The sequence below is a fragment of the Neodiprion fabricii genome, chromosome 3 (genome assembly GCF_021155785.1).
Source record: "Neodiprion fabricii isolate iyNeoFabr1 chromosome 3, iyNeoFabr1.1, whole genome shotgun sequence".
Classification (NCBI taxonomy): Eukaryota; Metazoa; Arthropoda; class Insecta; order Hymenoptera; family Diprionidae; genus Neodiprion; species Neodiprion fabricii.
The window spans coordinates 31,425,515-31,450,071 of record NC_060241.1 but is presented as its reverse complement, the minus strand read 5'-3'; the positions used below and the strand labels follow the sequence as shown (position 1 = coordinate 31,450,071).

General features: G+C 38.8%; 4 protein-coding genes across 16 annotated transcripts in view; 2 read left to right on the top strand and 2 right to left on the bottom strand.

The window, feature by feature from the left end:
* Window positions 1–24,557, top strand: part of LOC124178495 — a 96,427-nt gene that overhangs the window by 34,476 nt on the left and 37,394 nt on the right. The window lies entirely within an intron of this gene.
* On the bottom strand, window positions 2,626–6,349 carry LOC124178504 (fructose-bisphosphate aldolase-like). The gene is made up of 6 exons (XM_046561915.1): window positions 6,261–6,349; window positions 5,973–6,184; window positions 4,512–4,719; window positions 3,728–4,171; window positions 3,114–3,467; window positions 2,626–2,960 (listed from the first exon to the last, which is right to left on the bottom strand). Exons 3-6 carry the CDS (start codon window positions 4,716–4,718, stop codon window positions 2,865–2,867), a joined length of 1,101 nt encoding a protein of 366 aa, XP_046417871.1. The 5' UTR covers window position 4,719; window positions 5,973–6,184; window positions 6,261–6,349; the 3' UTR covers window positions 2,626–2,864.
* LOC124178501 (NKAP family protein CG6066) lies at window positions 9,421–12,645 on the top strand. The gene is made up of 3 exons (XM_046561909.1): window positions 9,421–11,077; window positions 11,454–11,593; window positions 11,734–12,645. The coding sequence occupies exons 1-2, from the start codon at window positions 9,786–9,788 to the stop codon at window positions 11,578–11,580; spliced, it is 1,419 nt and encodes a 472-aa protein (XP_046417865.1). The 5' UTR covers window positions 9,421–9,785; the 3' UTR covers window positions 11,581–11,593; window positions 11,734–12,645.
* LOC124178500 (RING finger and transmembrane domain-containing protein 2) lies at window positions 11,717–16,109 on the bottom strand. Of its 3 annotated transcripts, none has more exons than XM_046561906.1 (5): window positions 15,859–16,095; window positions 15,121–15,397; window positions 13,504–14,202; window positions 13,137–13,352; window positions 11,717–12,934 (listed from the first exon to the last, which is right to left on the bottom strand). In XM_046561906.1, exons 2-5 carry the CDS (start codon window positions 15,388–15,390, stop codon window positions 12,701–12,703), a joined length of 1,419 nt encoding a protein of 472 aa, XP_046417862.1. In that variant the 5' UTR covers window positions 15,391–15,397; window positions 15,859–16,095; the 3' UTR covers window positions 11,717–12,700. The 3 variants fall into 3 exon arrangements, with proteins under 3 accessions (XP_046417862.1, XP_046417863.1, XP_046417864.1); XM_046561907.1 differs by having other exon boundaries at window positions 15,950–16,089; XM_046561908.1 differs by lacking the exon at window positions 15,121–15,397 and having other exon boundaries at window positions 15,950–16,109.

The window sequence follows — 24,557 nt, the reverse complement described above, 5'->3', positions numbered from 1 at the left end:
TCTATTTCTCTCTTTAACTCGTGATACGCGTTGCGATCGACAGTGAGGTGCTTATAGTCTGAGTCGCCCCTTTCCAGAGGTGACGATATAGCGCGTAATTTATTTTTAATACAATTATCTTTAGAGATATGCTGTTTTTTCAATGGTCAAACAACTTGTTTCTTTAAAGTGATATGCGGCGATATTGCTTCGGACTCTGGTACGAATATTTCCCAATAATTCGTTGAATTGAATTTTCAATTCTTGTAAAAAAGTGCGATAGGTATAATTTGGATTTATTTGCATTGATTATCACTTTAGGGACAAAGCTATCATATGTCAATTTTTGTAAAATTGACAAAAAGTCTTGAATAACGAATATTTGTGTCTCATGTGGAATGCACTTTGTAATGCACTTTGGCGGAAAGCCGTTGAAAAGCCATTTCATATCACGATGATATTCGGTGTTTGATTGTTCGGTGATACCATTGATTGCTGTCCTCGGAATGTCTCATATTTGTTAGGTATGCTTTTAAAAATTAGTGAAAAGTAGGAAAACCCAACGAGAGGAAGGCGAAGGTGATGCGAAGCGTTAACAGGGTCTAATTAAAGAAAGAGAAAGAGACCAACGGGATTGAGCACTAAACTTACTTGAGAAAATCTTTTTCGAGGATTTCAATAGTATCTGAAATTGTATTTTACTTGAAATTCCCAGGGGTAAGAGAATCGCTATAGACGTCTCTGCCCGTTTCTGGTTAACGCTTCATTCATTGGAAGGGGGCTGCGAGCAGATGACGAAACATCGACCAGTGAATGTGCAACTTCTAACGGAAAGTCTGTAACGGTTAGAAGGCGTGGTTCCGAGATCCGTTCAATGAGAGTCGTCGGATTGGAGGTCGTCCAAGGGCACCTTCTGTGACATTCGGAAAAATCATTGAGCTGTACCGCATTAAATGTGGCAGAAGAACAACCCGCAGCCGGTCGTTTATCCGAATTCGGAGTGTGGATCACGACTGGAAAAATTATTACCTATTTTTATCAATCCGATTTTTCCAGTTGCAGCGGCGGAGCGTTCGAAAATATTTAAACTCGAGACGGCCAGAATCACGACGAGTTGATAATATATTTGAGCTATTCTTACGTACATACAACATACGTGCCTACGAACACACTAAACCTATGTTACAGGAAAAAAGTTGTTGTACTCGGTTTCATCAGCATCAGCGGACGCCCATTCTAATTTCACTTTCATTTATCAGCTCTCCGTTACGATGTACATGTGTTTTTACACCGGCGTTTCTCAGCGAAGAGACGTACTCGCTCTTTTAGCCTGTTTTGCAAAATTTCCCGCTGATTTTATCACGTGCGGATTGAATGGCCGTTGCTTGTATTTATTTTATTACGTGAACTAGAACCTGAAACTTCTTTAGGCATCACACGTCGGCTAACTTTAGAATATCACGTTCTGACATGCATCTGTTTTGTTGGGAACTTTCCAAACGTTAAATTCTTCGATCAACATCAATCGTATTATAATATATCTATATAGAAATGTTAGCGACGGTTTCTTGCCCTTAACTAAAAGAATAAAGCGGCCCTCTTTTTTTAGAAGTTAACATGATCCATCAATGCTCACTTAACTTGTGTCATCAATATAGCGATGATGTTACTTTTTGTTTCCAACTGCAAAGAATTCCCGCTCTCTATGCATATAATTCGTCATAGGTAATGTGGCAGATTCACATAATTTTTAAATGTAAAACCGACTATTTAGAAATTAAATTCTCTATACTCAAGCGATCTTCTTTTCTTAACTCCACTACTTTCAGTACAATGTTTACTGGGCTGCTGTAAACATGTATGGTGTAATCGAAAAAGCGTTAAAGATAACGGAACTCTAAATTATCACAGTTGAGAAAATAGACGATAGCTTGTGTCGTATTGCTTCTTTTTTTTAAAAAAACCATACATTCTGAATCATTATCGTGGTGTTGTTTGAAAAACGCTCGAACATTGACCTGTGAAAGTGATAATCCTACGAACAAAAATAGTTCCTCCACATCGTTATAATGATATCGTCTCCGCAGGAGGACACCAGTTCAGCACTGACAACAGTAATAAAACACATTTCTCATACGAGTAAATATCATCTACACAATTGTTTCATATCTGAATGTAGCTAATGTAAATTTGCCAGCGTCTTAGTCAAAGAGTTTTTATTTATTTTACCAAATCTCAAACATCATGGTTTCACGATGAAGTTGCATTTTATGTCTACTTATAAATAGTACGCGTGTCTATACGTGTTCCTTTCGCCTTATCGGTCATAGTTTCGGATTTTCCACGCAGTTAATCATTTTTACTTACCGGGCGGCTTGATCCAGAAATTCTTGTCACTGGCGCGTTGCACATAATAATTATCGCGTCATTGATGTTGCATATATTAGACCAAAGATTGATACGGGATTGTATTCCTACGGTAGAAATTCTTCTCGTATTCTCCTAGAGCAATCATTGAATTGGCCTTCGATCTTCTCGGAAACGTAATTTGAGCTTTCGCAGCTTGCAAGGATTCTGACCATGCACGATATGGCTAGTTTGTACTACGATATACTGTACTTAATTAAATGAACTAGAATTTAATTCTTCGATCATAACTTATTTATTCAGAGTTATTTACAGTAAAGATTATTCACAAAGCATTGCGTGACGTTCGTGGTTTTCTTCTTTTACTTCTGATTAGTTTGGTTTTTCTTTCTCTTCAATCACCGCGGTTTTCAGTGTTGCCACATTTCTGACAATCAGGCACAACACTTCGAAACTTGTTGTTTGGAACGAAGTAGCTACTTACTGTGCTTTTCAGAAATGGGAGAAGTGCACAATACTTAATACACACGACCTTCGATAAAGTTCGATGCTCTGGCAGCCTCGCTAGAAACACTACCAGCAAGGTACTTGCCTTGACAAGCCGCACCGTTTGCCTGTAAACGCATCAATCGCACAGAATAATACTAATAAATCATCAACAACCCCGTAAGGTCCGCTTGTAAAATTATTCAACAAAAGAGGAAACAACAGGAAACAGAAAAGAAACAGAGAAGTTGAGAAAAAAGAAAAGAGGACGAGTATCGTACCTTGACTCTCTTCACGAGTTCCTCCTGTCCAGCCGCGATCTGATTGGGATCGCCACTCCAAGCACTACGGGCGGAAGCTTGAAGAGCACGTCCATAGCTGAAGGTCAGAGTCCAGGGTTTTTTACCAGGGTACTTGTTTATGGCGTCAAGGTTCACCGAAGCATCCTCCTCGGATTGTCCGCCGCTGAGGAATGCGATGCCGGGAACTGCTACCGGTACTGTACGCTGAAAAGCTGTTACAGTCGCCGCAGCGATCTCCTGGGGCGAAGCTTTCTTCGGGCAGCTTTGCCCTGGGGTTACCATGTTAGGTTTTAGAAGTGTTCCCTCGAGGTAAACGTGGTGGTCTGAGAGGGCCTGAAAATTAAAACAAAGTATTTGCTAGTCAACAAGAATTGGTTATTGTATATACACCTATGATGGGCAGCGAAAAATTGCTGATGCGTGAACAACCCAGTTTCGAAAGCAATTCTTAGGTATCGTAAAGTTTCGGCACGGAACGTTCTGTGACAAATAACATGATCATTGTATAAAAATTAGAGGGTAGCATCAGCATATATAATATAAGCGTTGAATTCCAACTCGTGGCTTCTTTTCCGATAGTCTACTAGACTGACCTTGTACACAGCGGCTAGTACTTCTTCCGTGACCTGTTGACATTGGGTGAGATCGTGGTCGCCGTCGGAAAGGATATCCGGCTCGACAATGGGAACGATACGTGCGCTCTGGCAGATGCTCGCGTAGCGTGCGAGTACGTTCGCGTTCTCCAGAATTGATAGTTTGCTGGGGGTGTCCTTTGTGATCTTGAACGCGCAACGCCACTTGGCAAAGTCGCATCCGTCCTTCTTGTACTGGATGCAGCGTGCCTGGAGGTCGTCAAGGCCTTGGGCCGTGTGTTCGCCTGTGGTGCCGAACAGAGGAACGAGGCCCGTGTCGACCTTGATGCCGGGGATGATGTCGCGCTGACGAAGAAGCTCTACGAACGGGGTACCGTCGTCGGCATTTTGATAGAGTGTCTCGTGGTAGAGAATCACCCCCGAGATGTGCTGGCTAATTACGTCCTGCGTCAAGTTTGGCAGAACCGCATTAAAGATCGACCTATTTGCCCAATTTTCTACATAGTACAGTATTGTAAAGGTGATAGTCATTCAGTCCCAGGAAATATTGCACAAACGGCTATACGAGAAATTATTTCTGATGTAAGGTCACTGGCAGATGTACCGCGACGCATTTTTTGTATGAGCAGTTTGACTCGTGAGACTGACTAAACAAGCGGTCTTAGGCCAAGCCAAAAAGTAGAATTTTGAAAAGTCCATGCATAACGCGTTATTAATTATTATGGAGAACCTTTTATGTGAAATGGATTTTTTATTTTTTGTGTAAAGCGTTCGACGTGCGTACCTTATTGGCGGTGAAAAGGAGCTGGCGCCAAGCTCTGCGATTTTCTTCGGTGTTTTCAACATTCACATCTCGTAGACGTTCGCCCATATCGTTAGGCGATTCATCCACGGCCAGTATACCCTTGCCGGTGGAAACGATTTTTTCCGCAATCGCCTTCAACTCCTGCTTGAGCTCGGGCTCAGCGTTGGCGTATTTTTCAACAACCATCCTTTAAGAGACAAGAGTTTATTGGTTCATAAAAAATTTGTAAATCACATATTAAGATTTTTTTCCGAAACGAAGTTCATTTCAGCGATATTTTCTTTTCAATTCTCAAACATTTGTATCAATTGCCCCATGCGATAAGACAGATCAATATCATAGGTATCCATGATGCAAACAGATCGCAATTAAAAGACATTCAGTGATAAGATAAGTAGAGCGTAAGGAAAAAATAGTATCTTTTCTAATAGCATGGTTGTCAAACTATTTGATTTGACACTTTGTTCGTTGAATCTCGAACGAGTTGATTGTACTACTACTACTTTTTCGGTTAGTTGGACTATTTGAATAATTATAGAGCTGTAAATAAATCTTACTATGCAGGGCATACGGTACTTTTTCCCATTAAACATAAATTATTCTGTTGAATGGACGGATGATGGTTCGTATAAACCGTTAAATCGCAGTATGAAAATTTCCCACTTTGATCAAAGCTTACAAGATACTACGTGTTAACGCTCATTGCAGTATAATTATGACACCGGCTTCGAGTTCATCTCAGATAGCTGATAAATACAAGTTCAAATACAGCGTTAAGCTCGATTTATTACTGCGGTAATCCTGGACTTGTATTATCTTTTGCTATAGTTTCATCCATCGCATGATCCATGTTCATACGTGCCAGTCGATCTTTAGAAGAATAAAAAACTTGTTCTGGAGATCGGTTTCCTTCATCGATTTGACCACAAAAATTTACCAGACTGAAGCACAGATGCAAAATTGAAATTGGAATGTTAATTTAAATCAAACGTGCATTGCAAACGCACAAATGGTATGCTACACACGTGTGATTGTCGTCTGACACAATATTCCTGAAAGATTATCTCGATTAATGAGATCATTAATTTTCAAAAAGTATTGATTCATGTTCATGCAAATCGTGTACCCGGTTTAAACGGCAATCAAACACTATGTGATTAAAAGAAACGCATTTCTCAAAGTAAGGCAATGAAGTTTGATTCTATGGCACTTGGAAGTCATTCAAGGTCATCGAATATGTGAGATACAGTTCTAATTTTATGTCTACGGAATTTCGTTATTCTAATTTCGTATAAACCAAATATCGTCCAGAGCTTGTTTTTCATGCATACTTGACGCATACGCTGATAATTTCTAAAAAAAAATTTGCCAGCTGATCGCTTAGGTTTGATGATTTTTATCAATTAATTGTATCATGTATACTATCACCTTAGCACTTACTTGAATCTTGACTTCGGATTCTATGTCACCCAGGGAGTCGATAAAAGTGGAATGTCGCACCCCTGCGAAATGCGTATGGAGAGCAATGTAGTGACTGTTTCACTCAAAAGCACCGACTTCTATCTACTGATCCAGATCTCCGGCTTGCGGGATCAGAGCTTGGCCAGGGATGACGTATGATGGGCGTTATCACCGAAGATGGTGCCATGTCTCTATAGATATGCGGTGAAGATTTTGAACTTTTTGTACAAAACTGACGCTTCATTTAAATACCTTATCTTTACCAACCCTCGAACTGCACACGGGAAATAACTGCGGAATGGATTCGTTGAAATACAGAAAACCAAGTTCTTTTGATTCCAAATTTGATTTTTTCGTGATCATATGATTGGGTTGACATCGTCATCGCGCTTAGTTGGTCAATCAATAGGATATTGACATGCAGCTGTTTCGCCGCAGTCAACGTTCTCTTTGTATTCTCCTAAAGCAGCTTCGGAGCACGCTTTTGCTCTTTCCAAAAATTTAGCTTGAGCTTTCTCAACTAGCCAAGGCTGTCCATTCCACACTTTCATAGCTAACACCTTAGTTTCGGGTGTGAGAAAATAGCACGTATTTAAAACATGAATTTAAAAGTCGATAAAAGCGTGAATAGGAAATCAAAAAGTTTTGTTTTTTAAAATACTAAAAAGCATCGTACCTGAAGAGCGCGCCCGTAACAGAACGTCAAAGTCCATGGTTTATTCTTACTCTTAAGAGAGTTGATCGCATTCAGGTTAACCGTTGATGCATCGTCGCTTTGGCCACCACTGAGAAACGTGATAGCCGGCACGGCGCTCGGCACAGTTCTGGTTAAGGCTGTCAATGTGGCTTCTGCTATGAGCTGCACGATTGAATCATCGAAACCAGTTAGCAAGAAGCGTGACGAGGTTTACCAAAAAAAAAAAGAAAAGTTTACGTCACGATAAAACCGGAAAAAAAATGTGGAATACATCATTCCGTTTTCAACGTCATTGAACTGTGAGAATATTCGTGATAGTACCGTATGCTTTGTGACTATTACCTCTGGACTACAAATGTCTCCATTGTCGACTCCTGGGGTGACCATCGACGTCTTTAGAATAGTTCCTTCGAGGTAGACTTGGTGCATGATCAATGTGCGGTACAAAAGCGACAAAATATCCTCATGGACTTGCTGACTCCTCGCTAGACTGTGACCCCCGATGATAAGTACTTCCGGTTCGAGCATAGGAACTAGTCTTGCACTTTGACAAATGCTGGCGTATCTGTGGTTAGAATCTTGGATTATTAAGAAACTTACAAAAAACGAAAGCGTTTTCGTCATCGAAACCTCTATTGTCATCGACGATTTTTTTTTTTTTTTTGTTTTAATTTGACAGAGGCATTCACCTGGCCAAAAGATGAGCGTTCGTCTCGATGGCCTGCCGACTGGGCAGTGTGTCTGTGACCCGATAGGTTGATCTCCATTTCGCAAAGTGACAGCCCTTTTTCTTATAATCAATGCACCTCTCCAGCAAATCGTCCAATCCTTGCGTCGTGGTTTCACCGTCTGATCCGAACATTTCTACGAGACCTTTATCAACCTTGATCCCAGTGATGAGGTTCCGTTGACGTAGAAATTCCGTAAAATCAACACCGTCCGGTGTATCTTGGTGGAGTGTCTCATGGTGGAGAAGAACGCCGCTGATGTACTTGGATATTTGATCCTGTTGAAAAGCAATATGCAATTGAGAGTGCGGAGACGTTCGCCGGATGATACTTTGAATGTCTCAGAAGCAAGTGAAACGGTAATCGGGTGGGATTCGTCAATCACTTTCTCAACATCAAGACAAGATGAATTGACTCTTTTTGCGGAATATCGTTGAAAAGACCTTATCCGCCGAAAACAGCATGAGCCTAAAATCTCTTCTGATTGTTTCCGTATTATCCAAGTTTATTTCTCTGAATGTCTCGGTGAGAGAATCCGGGGACTCATCCGCTGCGAGGATCCCCTTTCCAGGAACCGTCAATGCTTGCGCAATCCTTTTTAATTCGTCACGTAAAGCAGCATCTGGTTTTGTGTAAACCGCAGCTACTGCGATCTGAACATTCAATATATGCTGATTTTGAATTGTCGATTTTATAGGAACGAAAAATCAGAGAAATATGATCCCAAAACAACATTACTGATACTTTTATTATCATCGATCATTTTCATTTTGAATATTATGAGCTCACGAATAAGTTCGTCTTTTATATTGCTATCGAAATTTAAATACGAATGTTAATCATTTTTCATTTTTGCCTGTGTAATGTAAATGCGTCAGTTATAGATTGTATAAAGGTACTGATCACTGCCAGTCAGTCAAAATGTGATATACGCAGTTACAATACGTATGAATAGACAACAATTTTGGCCCGGAAATCATTATGCGTATCTTTTATCTAAATATATATACCATATATACACACAAATTTCAAATTATTTAGTAACAAGTATATATATGTATGGTATATGCGTGCATTTAGTAATATATTATAAATAATTACTGCATGCATGTACAAATACTATTAAAAGAATAGTATTTCTTAAATCATTCATACATGCAACCGAATGTACAATTTGCTTTTGATTAATTGCAATGTAAGTTTTTCTTCCAGATTTTATTCGATTTTGACTGACATACGTGTCTCGAATATCTACTTGATCATTAATCGAAACATAGTGTTCTATGATTTTTGAAACCGCGATAGTTGACGGTTTGACAGATTATACTACACCGCAATATGTGGGGATGCGTACCTTATTTTTACAGCAACACTTTCCCCCCATACGAGCCATTAGCATTAAAATTATTATGGTGATTTCACCTCGAAAAATTAGAAAGTTTGGAAGTACAATACAATGTTGATCATTTTATCGGTTGAATGCGTAATAAGTTTGGAATTTTGAATCTTTTTCATGCCAAATAAGTTGAAACGGTTAAAACAAAACAGCGTCGCGGCCACATTTTCACTTTTTTAGATCACAAGTTGGAAATCAGCCTCATGTCATGTAGAAAACCGAAGTTATGTTAGGGATTTCAAACTAAGAACATTAAGGTTGAAAATGATAGTCCAATAACTAGAATTTTGAGTTCAATAGTTATACATCGCATATTGTACATATAATATTCACAATTTGAAATCACCGATGGTTTCTAGTAATTTCAACAGCCACCGTATTGCTTAAACCAAATAGACGGACTTCAATCTCGTATTTATTATATTATCTATAATTATGCGCATTTGCATAATGCACTTTTGCAACGACGCAATATAATTGAGGTTGGATTAACGTGAAAAAATTAGTTTTAAAAATGACCGCGACTGCTCGTCCGATTGTTCCGCATCCGGCGTTCTACAATCGTTTTCAAAATTTTGCCGGTTCCGGTAGCGTTGCATACGTATCGTCGGTACCGTTGTAAACAAAGTATCTATCTCGTTTTCTTTTATTAATTTGATTTTAATAGTGGAGTACGTCGGTGAGCCTAATAGCCTCGAATTAAAGATTAAAAATAAGTTGTTCATCATGTGTGGTTATGAAAATTACGAATTTTTTTTGCTGAAAGTATATCCTACACCGTTGAATACAAGTCTGTAAAGAATCATAATTTAGGTTAGGTTAGGTTATATCTAGAACGGATACGGAAAAACCAAGAAGTGTCGTCAGTACCTGAAAATTACATTATTTTCGATACTTTACTGAGGACGGGAACGAAAATAAAATATCCAAATCCATCGAATCCGAGTTCACAAAAGATCGACTGATTTGTGATGGCAGGTTCAGCAAAACACAAGTCGCGATCGACAGAACGTTCTCGGTCGGGAACGCGAATTAACAAAAAAAAAAAGTCTGGAAAAAGGAACGCCTCTTCGAGTACCAGCAGCAGCTCTAGCGGTTCTGAAGTTTCGGTGAAACGAAAAACTCAATGTTCTAAAGACAAAAGAAAGAAATCCAGGTGCTATAGCAGCAGTTCGTCAAATAGTAGTTCAAGCTCATCAAGCCGCTCAAGTTCTGTACGTCGTAAGGAGAAACGAGTGAAGAATAGTAAGCGGGACGAGAATGAGGATAAGGCCTCGGAAAAGCATGACAGTAAGCATGTTCGGAATCAAGACACTAAGAGCGACAGAAATCGACACAGGAGCCGTAGCTGCAGTGGTAGCAGATTTGCCAAAAAGAATGACAATCGGCGATTCAATAAAGATGTACAGAGTTATGGCGCAGAAAGATTCAATAATCACCAAAGAAATAATTATTATCACAGAGATAAGCGCCATGATCGATTTGGCGGCAATGACCAACGCTGGAACTATAATCGGTCAGGATATCGTTCTAGGTATAATCATGAATCGCGTAACAACATGGGCTTCAATAGAAATGAAAACTTTGCGGAACGCAGCTATAGAGATATGAAACCAGATCACAGAAGATCGAATCGTAGTTCGGGATTTGAAAATCGGAGTGAACGGGAAGACTTGAGGGGCAGCGGAGATCACAAGTTCCCTCTTTCCAATGCTTTGGAAAAAACCAGGGAAGCTGCGACATGTGGGCATCATGAAGATGCAAAACAAGTAGAAAAGGATATCATATTACGAAGCGATAAAGTGGCAAAAAAGAAAGCTCGCAGCCTTTCCTCTAGCAAGAATTCTAAGAAATCAAAAAAACGTAGTTCTTCGAGCAGTAGTAGCAGCAGCAGTAGTGATAGTGACAGCGATAGTAGTAGCAGCAGCAGCAGCAGTTCTGGTAGCAGCAGCGACGAATCGCGTGCTGAAAAGAAACGTAAGAAACGCAAAAAGGCAACTAAAAAGCTCCAGAAAATAGAAAAAAAACGCAGGAAGAAGGAAAAGAAATTGAAGAAGAAATTGAAGAAAAAGAAGGCAAAGTCTGCGACCAAGGAGAAAACCTCTTCTCAAATAGAAAATTTAACTACTGACAGACTGCTCAAAGATATACCGGTGGAAGTGATCGAGAAGGCAAAAGCAATGGCTCCGATGACCAAAGAGCAATGGGAGAAAAAACAGAGCGTCATCAGAAAGGTCTATGATGAAGAAACGGGACGTCATAGGTTGCTATAATAATGAATTAAATTTATTGCCAGTAGACAGAAATTGCATTCAATTGTCGTTACGAAATCTTTCATGCACCCACTTACATTTTTATTGAGCCGATTCGTCGGTTTCATCCAATGGCACCTTACAGGTAGTTAAACCGAAATATTCTGACGTGCTACACAAAAGTTTAAAAATTATCTTTCTTTAAAGCAAGCATGGGAGACAAGATTGTAAAATCATAATTCGTTCAATTTCAATTTAAAAAACTAGAGAATGACATAAAAATATAATCGCATTTGTTGAGTATCTTTTTACAGACTTTTCGTACGGTTAATAGTCATCGAAATGAATACTAAAATAAACCCATATATCTTTTTCTTGGCTAAACAGGTTGATTAAAGGGGATGGTGAAGTACTAGAAGAGATAGTTAGCCGCAACCGTCATAGAGAGATAAATAAACAAGCAACACGTGGCGATGGGGAATTCTTCCAATCCCAGCTGAGACTGGCTAAGTGACTATGCTCAATAAGTAAATATTTATTTTAATATGTAAATTTTTTCAAAGTTACGAAATAAAAACAGTAATATTAAATACTTGTAACATTCAATGGTTATTGTCTTGTTTGATTTTGGTTTTATTAATTTTTTTTTCTTGATGATCTGTTATAGATGTGAGAATGACAACGCAATATTCAGTGTAACAGACATAATACTATATTTGAAGAACATGGATTGTCGATAGTGTCAGTTTGATGACTGTTGACAGTATAACTATGCATCGGTTTAAAAAATATATAGATAAATATCAATACAATACCCGTTGAAAAATCATAATATGGTTACATAATCTATTTAAATTCGTGTTGAATAATCGCATATTATGAGTAAAGATATGGTACCATTTTGCATCGATCGCCTGTATTCAATCAGTAGTAAGTGATTGAGCTTTTTGATAATGAAAAGATGACGTAAACAAATGATTTAGAATCTTAACAACTAATACTATTCCATGAAACGAGCATTAAAATAGTTTAGTTTCTTTTCATTATTAATACGGTTAAAATCTTTCTTTTTATGTATATACAAGATATTTTACAAGATCATAATCCTCCGTGTCAAACCTCAAATTTAATTTAATTTTTAACTTTTTCATTTGAACTCTGAATGCTTTTAATGCATAATAAAGCAAAGTACGAGAGGCATTTAGACACATAGATCAAACTTTTCGGTCATCCCGCCACCAGTGCAAAACACTTGAAGTCAATCTAGCTGCAATTCATACGAACCGCATTTTGTTTTCTGTACAAAGTTGGACCAACACTTGCACTACCTTTTTATTTATCAATCTTACTAACAATTCAAACTCTAATATATTAGCTGGTTATTTCAATTTTCCGACACCTGAAGTTTACTTTCGGTAAAATTGAACATATATTTTTTTTATCTCGAAAACATTCAACATTTTCGACTAAGTGCACCAATCTTGGAATCTTAGGTAGTAGTAGTCCATGACGCAAGAACTCAATGCTATTTAATTTTTGTTCCCGAGTTTGTTACTGCTTGAATAATATCTAGAACACTTCAGTGTTCAGAAAAAGTTCATACAAATAACTTTACTTAAATATAAGACAAGAAGTTAATATAACTGAATGAAAGATGTGGTATGGCCGTCGCGGTAAACTGGGTCGTCTGTGATTGGTGCACGACACAATGGACAGGTAGACTCTCGATCCAGCCAAGTTGACACGCATGTTTCACAAAAAATATGCTTGCAACGTAATCTGACAGGTGTTGCGTACTCTTCATGACAAATGGCGCATATCCCCCCAGCTGCAGTTAGCTGTTCCTTCGACGGTGACACACCTATGTTCTGTAGATGGAAAAACTTTCACTTGAAAAGCTGCCTTGCTGATATTTGAGAATGAAAACGCTATTTGGATGTTTGATCTCATTCACTTGATAGAGAAGCACATAAAAAAAAATACTATAGGAAAAATTCAATGTAACATTCTTAGAATCGAATATATTTCTATATTGTGGTGTGAATAAACTTTATTTGCTATCACACTTACTACGTTTTGAAGCAACTTCCATGCAGCTGTGCGAAACAGTTTTCCTCGCGATACCAGATCACTCCCTTTGCTAACCATATATGCCGCTGATAAAAATACTCCCAAAACCTTTTCCGGGCCTTGGTATGCTTCTAGCAAATAATATAACCAAGGTTGAATGGTCGCAATAGATCGATACAACTGCGAAGTGGCTTCTATCATCAGATAGTATTTACCCTGGAAAATACAAATTATGTGTAACAGGCACTTTCGAGTAGAACTGGATCGATCACTGTTTTTAAATTCGATGCAAAGGTCACGCATTAAATATGGTTATAGTACATTTTAACGAACTTTGCAGGCATGTTATAGAGTCAAATATACTCACTCGCTTCTGAAATGCAAGTATCCTGACTGGCAGACAAGTCAAAATAGCTTTGAAGACAATAGTAATCAGTTTCAATATGTAATCTGTAATTGCGAGTGACCATAGTAACTCCCAGAGTGTAATAGGTTGCGTATAAGACGGTATCAAAACCAAGCTCAAATACAATTTATGTTCTTCGGACATATAATCGATAAAAACGATACAACCAAGTATATAAAATAGAACAACTAACAGTACCATACGACTTCTATTTTCTTGTTTGGCTATTTCGAGTTTTAGATTATTATTGGTATGAATAAATGTTACTAGTAAAGCTAAAAAATGTAATATCCCAGCTCGGTGATCATAAATGCATTTTGCAAGGAGTATCAACACAAATGGAACATATTGTTGTAAAATTTCTAACAAAGCTCTTGTTTCAGGACTAATATGCCGGGCATCCGTTGCCCCTTCTTCGGCATTATTATTGTTATTCTGACTTTCTGCATTTGCCGCTTCTCTTATGTTGTTCAAAAAATTGTCTGTCGCAGTTCTGTGATGATGATGATGATGATCATGGGTGGATTGGTGGTGTGACGATCCTATGTTGCTAGTCGATGGCTGATCATTTAGGTTTATCACATAACTGTCTGCCGCAGATGGCGGGGTCTCTTGTTGCGTTTGGCCATTCAACCATGACGTTAGGACAATTCCATGTGGCTGTAACAAAAAACATACAATCTTAGGTTCGCCTAACATGCTTTTTGAACTTATTGTAACATACTGCAGTAACTAACTGTAGATAAGATTGCAGAATCGTGAAAAACATCAACACCTCAAAGCCTGTGAGATTAATCACAGAGACAGCATCTACCAAGCTTATCTACCAAAACGATTTGAGAATAATCATTCATCCTCTGAAATGCCATGTTATGCGATTGGAGCACAAAACAACGAAGATTTAAGCGTTAAGCAATTATAGGTAAGCGCAATAAACTCATTTACTCATTCGGGATATTGTCTGATTTGAAATTAAAATTCGAAAGATTTCAAACATCGTAGTTTGAGAGTTTTGTTATTGAAATTTGCCTTGTTTTTTTCGAATTTAGCACATAGTATACGCAATTGTTTCAAATGATTTTCAATTTACTAAGTCATTATCTGAGATGTAAACAATAAGCCGCTATTGCAATCTTTTGGCTTTGCATTCCAGTACATTAATTTATTGGGAAATCATAATATGATCGAAGTAGAAAGTAAGATCAAGTTTTTGTCATGTTTGAGAGGTGACCCTGAATTTTAGAGAATATTGTTAATCGCATTATATGATAAATTAAAATGAAATCTATTTAGGACGATAATAAGAAATATTGTGCTTCTGCAAATGCCTAAAGTGTGAAATTATTCTAGAAAGCAGGTCATTAAAAACCGGTAGAAGCAAGAAATGTCGACAGAAATGAGGATATACCATATTTTGAAATACCGTGAAAGATACGAACAAAATTGGGTAGAGAGTGCTAATGAGGGAAACAATTTACGCAACAGTTGAGTCATTATGTCAAAACTATGAAAGACCTAAATTTATCTACAAGTTTTCTGCATGTTCTCTCTAACAATGATATAAAAGAAATTGTATACCGCTCTGGCTTGTTCTAGGAGTGGTCGAATTTCTTGAAATGCAGTCGAAATGTTGTCTGCAAAAATTCTTGACTGTTCCGCGGTACGCCCGCTAAAATTGAGACCTCCTATGCTCACTGACGGCGTGGCTGATAGTTCAGTGTGCCCGGTAGTGTGAGTCATCAACAAACTGGACGGCTGTCTCACGGTATTGATGCTGATTCTATGCGGCATCGCTGCAGTCGTTTGTGCAGGATTTGCAATCTCGTCATTCAATGAAGCATCTGCCATCGCCAATCTGCGATACATTATTTCATCTAGTCCATCGCTACTGTACATTTGCGGCGTTAGTGAGTACGCAAGAATTATGCTTGTGAAACTTGTCCAGCCAAACTTAACAGACTTTATATAAAGGAAAGCGAATAGTGACAGCAAAAATGAGCAGCTAACAGTAAGTGCGATGCTCAAAGATTGGAAAAATATCAAGAAATTTACTTTCACTTGATTCAACTTTATCAACCAAGATTCACGATTCGAGGCTACTAGTAATGATTGATTCTGAACCACTTTGGCTTGTTTGTTGTTGTTTGTTTACTGACAACGTAGGTAAACCGTATTTTGTGATACTTTTTTCTACGACAGGATAGCTTCGTCATAGAACGTGCGATAGATTTGTAAACTGAGATCGAGGAGATTTGAGCTCGGAGTCGAGTTGGTGCGAAGCATGTTGAATACGTTAAGTAAATGAATTTTCCTTACGTGGTCCAATTAGATCTAACCTGTCCGACAACCACCCTACATTCCTTTGCGAAATGAGGCTTGCGTATTCTGTTTACGCGTCGAATATTACCTCGATGTCTTTCCGTACTGTCAGTTGGCACGTATTCTCACTAGTTCTAGGACACTCGCGATTATCGTATAACATTGACAGGTTATCTTTGAGCGAATTTTTATCACAATTTAGACGTACGACTCTTGCGTACGACGTGTGTAAGTGTATGCACGAGATCGATGGACTCGTCGGTAGTTGAGAATGTCACGCCATTCACAACGGCGATGACAAACTTCTCCCATTGGTCATCCTCTTCTCGTTAACGTTGCGCATGCGTACCACACATTTTTCTGCGATATTTGAATGCAGTTTTCCCGAGTTGAGAAATTTTTTCGGAATGAAATTCAATCGTCGTATCGTGCGAAGCCTTTTCTCGTTCATGAGTATTTCGCTTTCTTGGGAGAAAGCAAATACACTGTACGTTAATATTATAAATATGCAGCTACCGTTGACTTAAAAGAATTCAATTATTTTCACCTAAACTTTTGAAAATCTGTCATAATATGATATAATAATTATATGTATACTTATATAATGTGATGTATGTTGTATTGGCTACTTTGTATACTTTCCCTACTCGGTCTTCCGCACGTGTGGAACTAATTATTTGCATCGTAACGCAATAGTACTTATCAAGTTATCAATTATTACCGTGTAGGCTATTTGCAATATTGCAACACACGTTCATTTTAAAACGGAAATGAAAAGAAATCTAGTTTCTGCAACACTGCGCGATACCAACCGGCTTCCATCCTGATACGCGATAACATGTTATACAAGTACAATAAACGATTCTTAGTACATACGAAATTACGATCGAGTTATCTACAAGCGATTTTTATTTTTATATGATTCGGCAGATGAACAGGATACAATATATAATTGATTTATATACACCAATGTGAATTGATTATTTATACATATACTATTGATTTGTAAATTGCTGTTAAAGTCTGCCTAATTATTTCTTATTATTACGTATCGACAATTTACTTTGGGACTTGCTTGATGTAGCTCACAGAGTATTTTTTCGACTTTTTCCGAACTTTGCTAACGGCATTCATGTAGGTGTAAGAGCAACTGGACCTCGGGCGTTCCACGGGCGCGTTGATAGCTCTGGCCCAAATCATGGAAGCGACAGCTCCGAGAGCACGGGACATGCACAACAATACCTGGTTGAACGCCATGTCCCGGAGGCCATAATACTGTTCAAAAATATACATATATTTTCGTGTAGTCGGAATAAAATAATGTGTACAACTTATGCAATTCTGGGGAAAACCACAATTTTTATAGTTTAACGAAACTGCTACGGTATTTGATATACTACGTGCACTCAGGTGAGTGTGCTGGCAATTTTTTATTGGATGTATAGGTAAACCTCGTAATACCAGCTGCAAGAATGCTGATCAAAGCCGTTATTTGATATCGTATTCCAAAACTGACACGGTAGAATGGACGTACATAATATGATGTATGAAACCGTTTTTGTAATTTTAACGATATTGAAGTTACTCGTTTTATTTATTTTCCGTCAAGTCGGGGTTATACGTTTTAACGGGAATGGTTTCTCTTGAATTTGCGAGCAGTGAAATATAATTTGGAAGTGATTCGGAGTAATGCAATTAATTATGAATTTGTTGCATAGCTATTATAAATAACAGCATAAGAGAAATAACGAATTGCATTTTGGATTGTACCAAATAATAAATAAACTAACGATGTACATCCGGATACTCTTTGAGGGTATTCTTTCACATATCATCGAATTAATCGGTTTTGAATCTACTCGTTAGAAAACTCAACGTAATAATCTCATATATTTTATGCTGTAATATGTTTAGCGTCGAGAACATTTTCCGACTACATCTCTGTTTTAGGACCAATGCTTCAGTTAAAAAATGTTATTTCCATCGAATTGCATGTGTAAACGTCGTTTACGTAATGTTTTATCAGAGTGTCGTTAACCCTTACGCTGCATACCGAAGTCAAAATGACCCTACGTTATCTTTACCATGAATTCCACATGAAAAAAATCCAAAATAATCTGATTTGATCCAGGATAAATGATGAAATATCGTAAAAATCGTTAATTGATTCGTTTTCCAAAATATTCAACTTCACTCACTGAAATAAATACCTTTTTTTCATCGCGCAGTTTCTCTATATATTTTTTTCCTCATTATCTGTGTCTTGAGAGTTATTCAGTCAATATTCAGCTCAAAATATTGAAAATTCAGTGAGTTATGATTTTTTGAGTAGATTGATCCGTTTTCCGGAACTTCGTTGTTTTATGAATTTTATTTCCATATTCAAAGTTTCATTTTGCTACGGATAACCAATTCGTCTTGAAATATATTAGTTAAAGAGTATCCCAGATATGTCGGTTTCTACGCAATGATCTTTGATGCGAGATCTCCAGCGACCCTGGTGTGATACCAGTGTCATACACAGGAGGTGTGCATGATTTTATTGACGTAACGCGCCTCTCTTATTATTCCTCTTGTTAAAGTTACATTTCGAAGTTATTATAGTTTCGTGCTTTCTACTCATTATAATTTATGGTGGATTTCAAAACTGTTGCACCAACTTACCATCTCATTTGCAGTAAAATATCACAATACATTTTGCTCTTCGCAGTAGCTGCGCAAGCGATTTAATTCTACATGGCACCCGAGTCTTCGCAACCATTCAACAAATGTTCTCGTTCCCCGTTGTTCTTTTAGTATACTTATAATTGTGTGAATATCTTACTTGTAAAATGGGAGCGGCAATCGCGTTGTGTTCGGGCCAAGATTTCTTCGCTTTCGCCTGGTTCAAGATAGGAATCAAAACTTTTGAAATAGTCCGCGAGAGCTGCAACCGTAAAGGGGTTCTTGTCAGAAACTTAAATATCGCTTTCGAGTAGCAGCGCGTCGTTCGGCGTTTAATTACGAGTGTTAAACTTGGAACGTAAGTTAGAAAATCGTCAAACTCGTGATACCTATCGCTTGCTAATGCTCGACTTTAAAGACAAATCGGTGGCTTCAACGCTCCTACGGTAAGGTAAAAACAGCTTGCAAATAACTTTTCCAATAAAAAAAAACCATACAGATCGTACTATCTCCGGAACATCGCAGTTGCGGCTGCTTCATCCGACACCTGATACCCCCAAATGGATATAGAAAATTCTCACGTCTGTAATCTGCGAGCCCGTTGTTATGGAATAGGCTTGAAACGATTTTGGAGTGGCTGCTGGCCGCCGAGCCAATAACCGTAAGTCAACAGGTGTCGTGCCTTTGACTTCCCGATGTGTCATACGGTGTACAGGCATTCCGCTTTCCCACGGGAGTTACCTTGACCTCCGCTGCCTCCGGTAGACGTTCCCTCCCGTAGTTCCTGAGTACGACGTACCTAGGATCGCAGAATTCAGACTCTTTGTATCCGGCCACTTCACCCTGCCGCTTCACCAGGTGCCAAAGGTAGTTCCTTATCGCCGTTTCCGTGGGATTCGCGCCCAGAGCGTGTTGCAGGTTTTTTTGAAACAGCATGTACTGCGGGATGGTTACATCGTTCGTTTCTATCTTTATCCTCGTTTTTTTTTCTGCGTTTCAGACGATATTGGAGACTCGACGAACTCTCGCGGTATATGTTTATTGCAACTATTCATACCTGCAGCATTGATCCGCCTCTGGGCTCGTCTCCGTAAGCCAATGCACCCGCTGCCAACGCCTGACTTGGGTCTAATATCGCATCTCCGAGTATTTGCGTCGTGTGTGCACCCGGGGAACCGCCGTCCTCGTCGCTTAACGAAATTGGTTAACTTGGGTAATTCGAACTTCAGCTGATTGCGAGCTTATATGGAGGGTGAAATAAAGACTGGCTCTGTAGTGTAATTTGTCGAGAAATATCAACACCGAGAGATAACGGGTGAAGCTATTACTGACGGAGGGTGTGGACGACTATAATTAACTGCCACGTATATGCGAATACTCCGCGAATACTCTGCGTTTCTGGGTCGCGAAATTTTCGAAATCTCGCGGACCTGCACTGGATTTAAAAAGTTCTTACAAAACTGAACGATCTCTTTGATCTCTTTACTCGTTGTCAGCCAATCATAGGATTATAACACGATTTCTCAACTGACTATTCTTATCACACTTGCCATTAATGTTTATCAGTGTATCCTAATTTCCTTAATTATAATAATTATTGATTTTAGTTTTCCAGTGGGAAACTTACGCGTTTACTGTGATATAGAGTCGCAGGAATTCGCCCAGCGACGATTTCTTTCCCTTGTCGTCCGCAGCTATGTTCCCCAGACATTGAAGCAGAAAATCCACCCAATCACCCTCTTCGCTAGCGTTATCCAACTTCTGAGTCTTACTCACGAGACCAACAATCGCCGGCAATGCGGCCAGCAGTTCCATGCAGTCTTCGTAAGCGTACTTTTTGTCGGCAGGAGACGAAAAATGGGTTTCGTATCGAACGGAACAGATACGGTCAATATTACAAGGGTTGATCTTACAGTAAATATTACAAAGGTCAGACAGCAGATGGAGATTTATGCTCACTTCCCAATGCGTGTGCGACATCGCTCCGGTTTTCATGGCTCTTTGTACGTTTTCGTCCGCTTCAAGGGTGGTTAAAGCTACGCACAGTCTTCCAAGAGGCGACATGGTCTTCGGAAGAGCCTGGAGAACGGCACCAACAATCCCTCCGCCTCTTTCGGACCACCATTCTCTTCGCCTTAGGCGTCGCGAAGCCCAGTCCGCCGTTAAGGATGCGGTTTGCTCGAGTGTGGGAACGTCACCGGTTAACAGGAGCCAGAATACCGCCTCAGGACAGGGTGAATTTCCACGGCGTGGGAGTAGCGCGACGACCTCGGGGATGGCGAGCCCTCGATACTTAACCTGCTTGTTATTTTGATGAAAAAACAATAAATTCAGCCCCGTACCCGGCGCGAAAATTCCAGAAATTTAACGAGGCTTCAACGTTGGCTCATTCTCATCAAAAAGCACTCTCCACTTCGAAAGCGATCCTCTTTACACACTCCAGATACTCCTAGCATCAATTCAGAGCGTTTGAAAATTTCTCATTCCACCTAAACTTTTTACCCTTCAGGCAATTTTTCAATTGGTTCAACTCAATTATTTACCCTCATATTTACCAACGATTGATGGACTCGTACTCTTTACAAGGTATGATCACGATTTGATACCGTTGGATTATAACTAATCGTAAGCTGATTCTAATACTCTGATGCTATCGAGGTAACGAACAAATCTTCGAGTTGTTATACGAGCTTTCAGTAGCAAGATAAAGAGGGGATATTCTTTATATAGACATTTTTTAAAACTTTCTCATCACGATTTTCCGCTGCTGAACAATCCGTGACTAAGAAACGTTAATGTGGGTGGGGTAATAGTCTGTGTGGTTTGATCTGAAATTACTCGTATAACCGTATTAGACAAGCCGTGTAGCGTAACGAGGTTACGGTAATTATACCCAAGGGTACGTCTCCGACTTGTCGTTACATAATTACAGCCGCCGAAGTGTTTTGTTCATGGTGGTAACGATTTATTTTCTCGGACCTGTCAGGACAAAAGGGCTCCTGGAGCAGCTCTACGCTCTGAGCGGTGTGCTCGGTGAAATTCATTTTATTAGTAAGCCGTATAACGAATTGAAATATTTCCCCCGTCTCCCCCTTTTCCTCTCCATATCCCTCGCTCTTTCTTTTTCTATTCCAACCCGCGAGCTAATGTGTATTAATTAGTAGTCATGCGGCCAAGAGCCGAGCAAAACTCCTGTAGGAACTTTGAAGGTTAAAGGAAGGAACAATGGAAAGAGGTCTTTGCGAAATCGCAGGTTCATGTGAGTTATTTTGACACCCTGTCTGGCGGGCGACCTTCGCCTTCCATTTCGACATTATTTATACTGTTTGCCATTCTGCTTTGGGGAACTCTGCAGCCCCAGAGCAGTGAATGATAAACTCCGTTTTCCACTCGCGCCCTGTTTTTTTTTCTTTTTATTTATTTTCACTTACAGTTTCACTCTCTACATTAAAGTAGCACACGCAAGTTGATTTTTTGGGTCTCGGAACTTTGAACATTACTGAAACCATTTATCATGCCTCGAGTGAAATACCTAATAACGCAGTTTATCCATCTATGCTCAGCACTGAATAATTTACTTTCCAATCACCGATCAAAGATTGTTTCCAACGGGATACTTACAATCTCGAAATCTCCAAAGGCTCAGTCGATAAGTTAAGGGTTATTGAGAGGAAATGAGAATGAACCGGTTAACCTTTTCATTGTATTTACGAAACACTTCACTTGCCGTGTTGACGAAGAAAAAGAAAACGATCATTATTGCCAATAGATCAAATTTCGGTACAAAAATCACCTGCTGTCTGTCAGCAATAGTTCAAAATTTTTTATACTCAATTAGCTCGCTTTTTCTTTAACGCCGCCGTAACAAAGATTCGGAACATCATACCCCAAGTTTTTGATCGATTTCCGAAGTTTCTCTGACCATTGTGCTGACACCTGACAATCCCTGATAAAGGTCGTCGACGGTAAGATGACTAACGACACATGCACCGTGACGGAGGCGGAAGTTCCTCAGAAGATCGTGATAAAGCGGTATTTTCTCGCAGAGGGCTTCTTTCAGGTCGGTGCTGGTGCTCGGCGTCCCTCGAGTCGTGCTCACCTTTACGGTTTGCATACTTTAATCAGATTCGAACATTGGAGAACGGTATTCTGTTTGTACTCTGAGCGGATTGCTAAGAAGATTTCGGTCACAGTGAGACTCGTTAGAGAGATCGTGCTTAGTCCTTTGATGAATATGTCAAAGTTCGGAGAGAAAAAACCTGTCCGTTTTTACTTCTATCTGTGAGGGTTTGCCGTGAATTCTTTATAACATTTAGGAAGCTTGTTTGCAAGTAAATCAGTTCAAAGACTCTCGAGTTTACTTCGTGCGAGATTTTTAGACTTTTATAACCTGAGTAGGAGCTTTTTAGATTTCTCGAAATTTTCACGGTTAATCGGTAATGTCGCTATTATTTGACGTAAATCTCATTCCTTTCTTTATTAGGTTGGTTATAATTACCATACGAATTAATTCAACTTTATACTGATTTAAGAATGTTCATCTCTTTGTCATGAGATAGTTGGTGTATATCTTTTCATGTTCTCAAGTTTAAGCTTTGTTCTAAATTCGCCGATTGATCTATTTCATTTCTCACACTTCAAGGAAGTAAATTTGACTTAGTATCGTTACTGAGGCTTGTAGAAAATGTTCGAAACCTGCAGCGTCCGAGATTGACCAAGTCCGATGTTTCCTGTCCCAGCTGTAGCATAATTTCGATATTTTGAGGTTACACGGTGTAACTGACGTTGCGTTCCGATGAGGAATTTCAGCATTCTCGTTCCAATTCCGTTAACACCGCGACGGTAAGAGACGCGCAAAGTCCGCTGTTGCGAAAGATGGTGTGCACAATGTCTGGCATCACAGAGATTTGGAATTCAGTGACTGAAAGAAAACGGTGTCAGGATGGAAGATTGTATTTGGCGAAAAGGCAAGGATTACGGGCAAAAAAGGTGGTGCTTGTTGTTTTATCTCATCGATTGTTTTCTCGATTAGCAAATTTTTATTAGTCAACAACAGAGTATACAGCCTTTCCATTTACAGTTAAACTCCGCAACAGTCTGTTCGCTGCCCATCGGAACATTGAAACGGAACAATCGAATAAAAATAAAAATACCTACGTCTTGCAGTGAGATAAGTTCGACTTTCCAAATACCGTGAATATTTTATATGATATAGGGAAATTGATTATTGCGAAGTTTGACTGCAGTACACATTAGTCGCCACTGTGCAGTGAGAAACTCACAAATTTTCATATTTCCTCGTCTTCAAGTTTCATGTAAAACGATGATTTTCTGTAGACGGCGACTACAAGCTACAATTCTATAAACAACAGTGTACGATGCCTGGCTTAATTAATTAAATCAATTAAAATTGATCCGTATTTTCAAAACTTGTGCATAAATATATCATTGTATACGAATTTTGGATTTCTTCATTTCCTGCATCGTGGCGAGCTCTAATAGGTATATCGTAATATATGTATATACATATATAATGATATAAAGTTGCATAAACATTATTTATGTAAACAACAATAACACATATTATTAATATTAATATTATTATTATTATTATTATTTAATGTTTTGACCGTCTAGTAATCACTTACAGGCTAATGATTATTAACTTTTCAACAATTAATAAAATATATATAGGTACTATTGCTTGAGCGGATCTACCCCTATAATGGCGTACAATGATTTAATATCTTGTGTTGTATATATTAGAGTGTTTCAAAAAAACCGACTATTTTTTTTTTTTTTCGAAGAACATTGAAAAATCTTCCGAGTGTCCCTCAACAATGACCTCGGTAAAATATGAGCACTTAATATTGATATTTAGAGGTGGCGATTCTCAATTTTCTATTTCGCATTTAAATAACATGGGAAAAAATTTTTTTTTAATTTCGAATTTTATTGCTCGGAAACGAATCAGCGTGAAGATATAAACAAAACATATTCTTGCAAGAAATTTTACGCTCTACAAAAAAGAT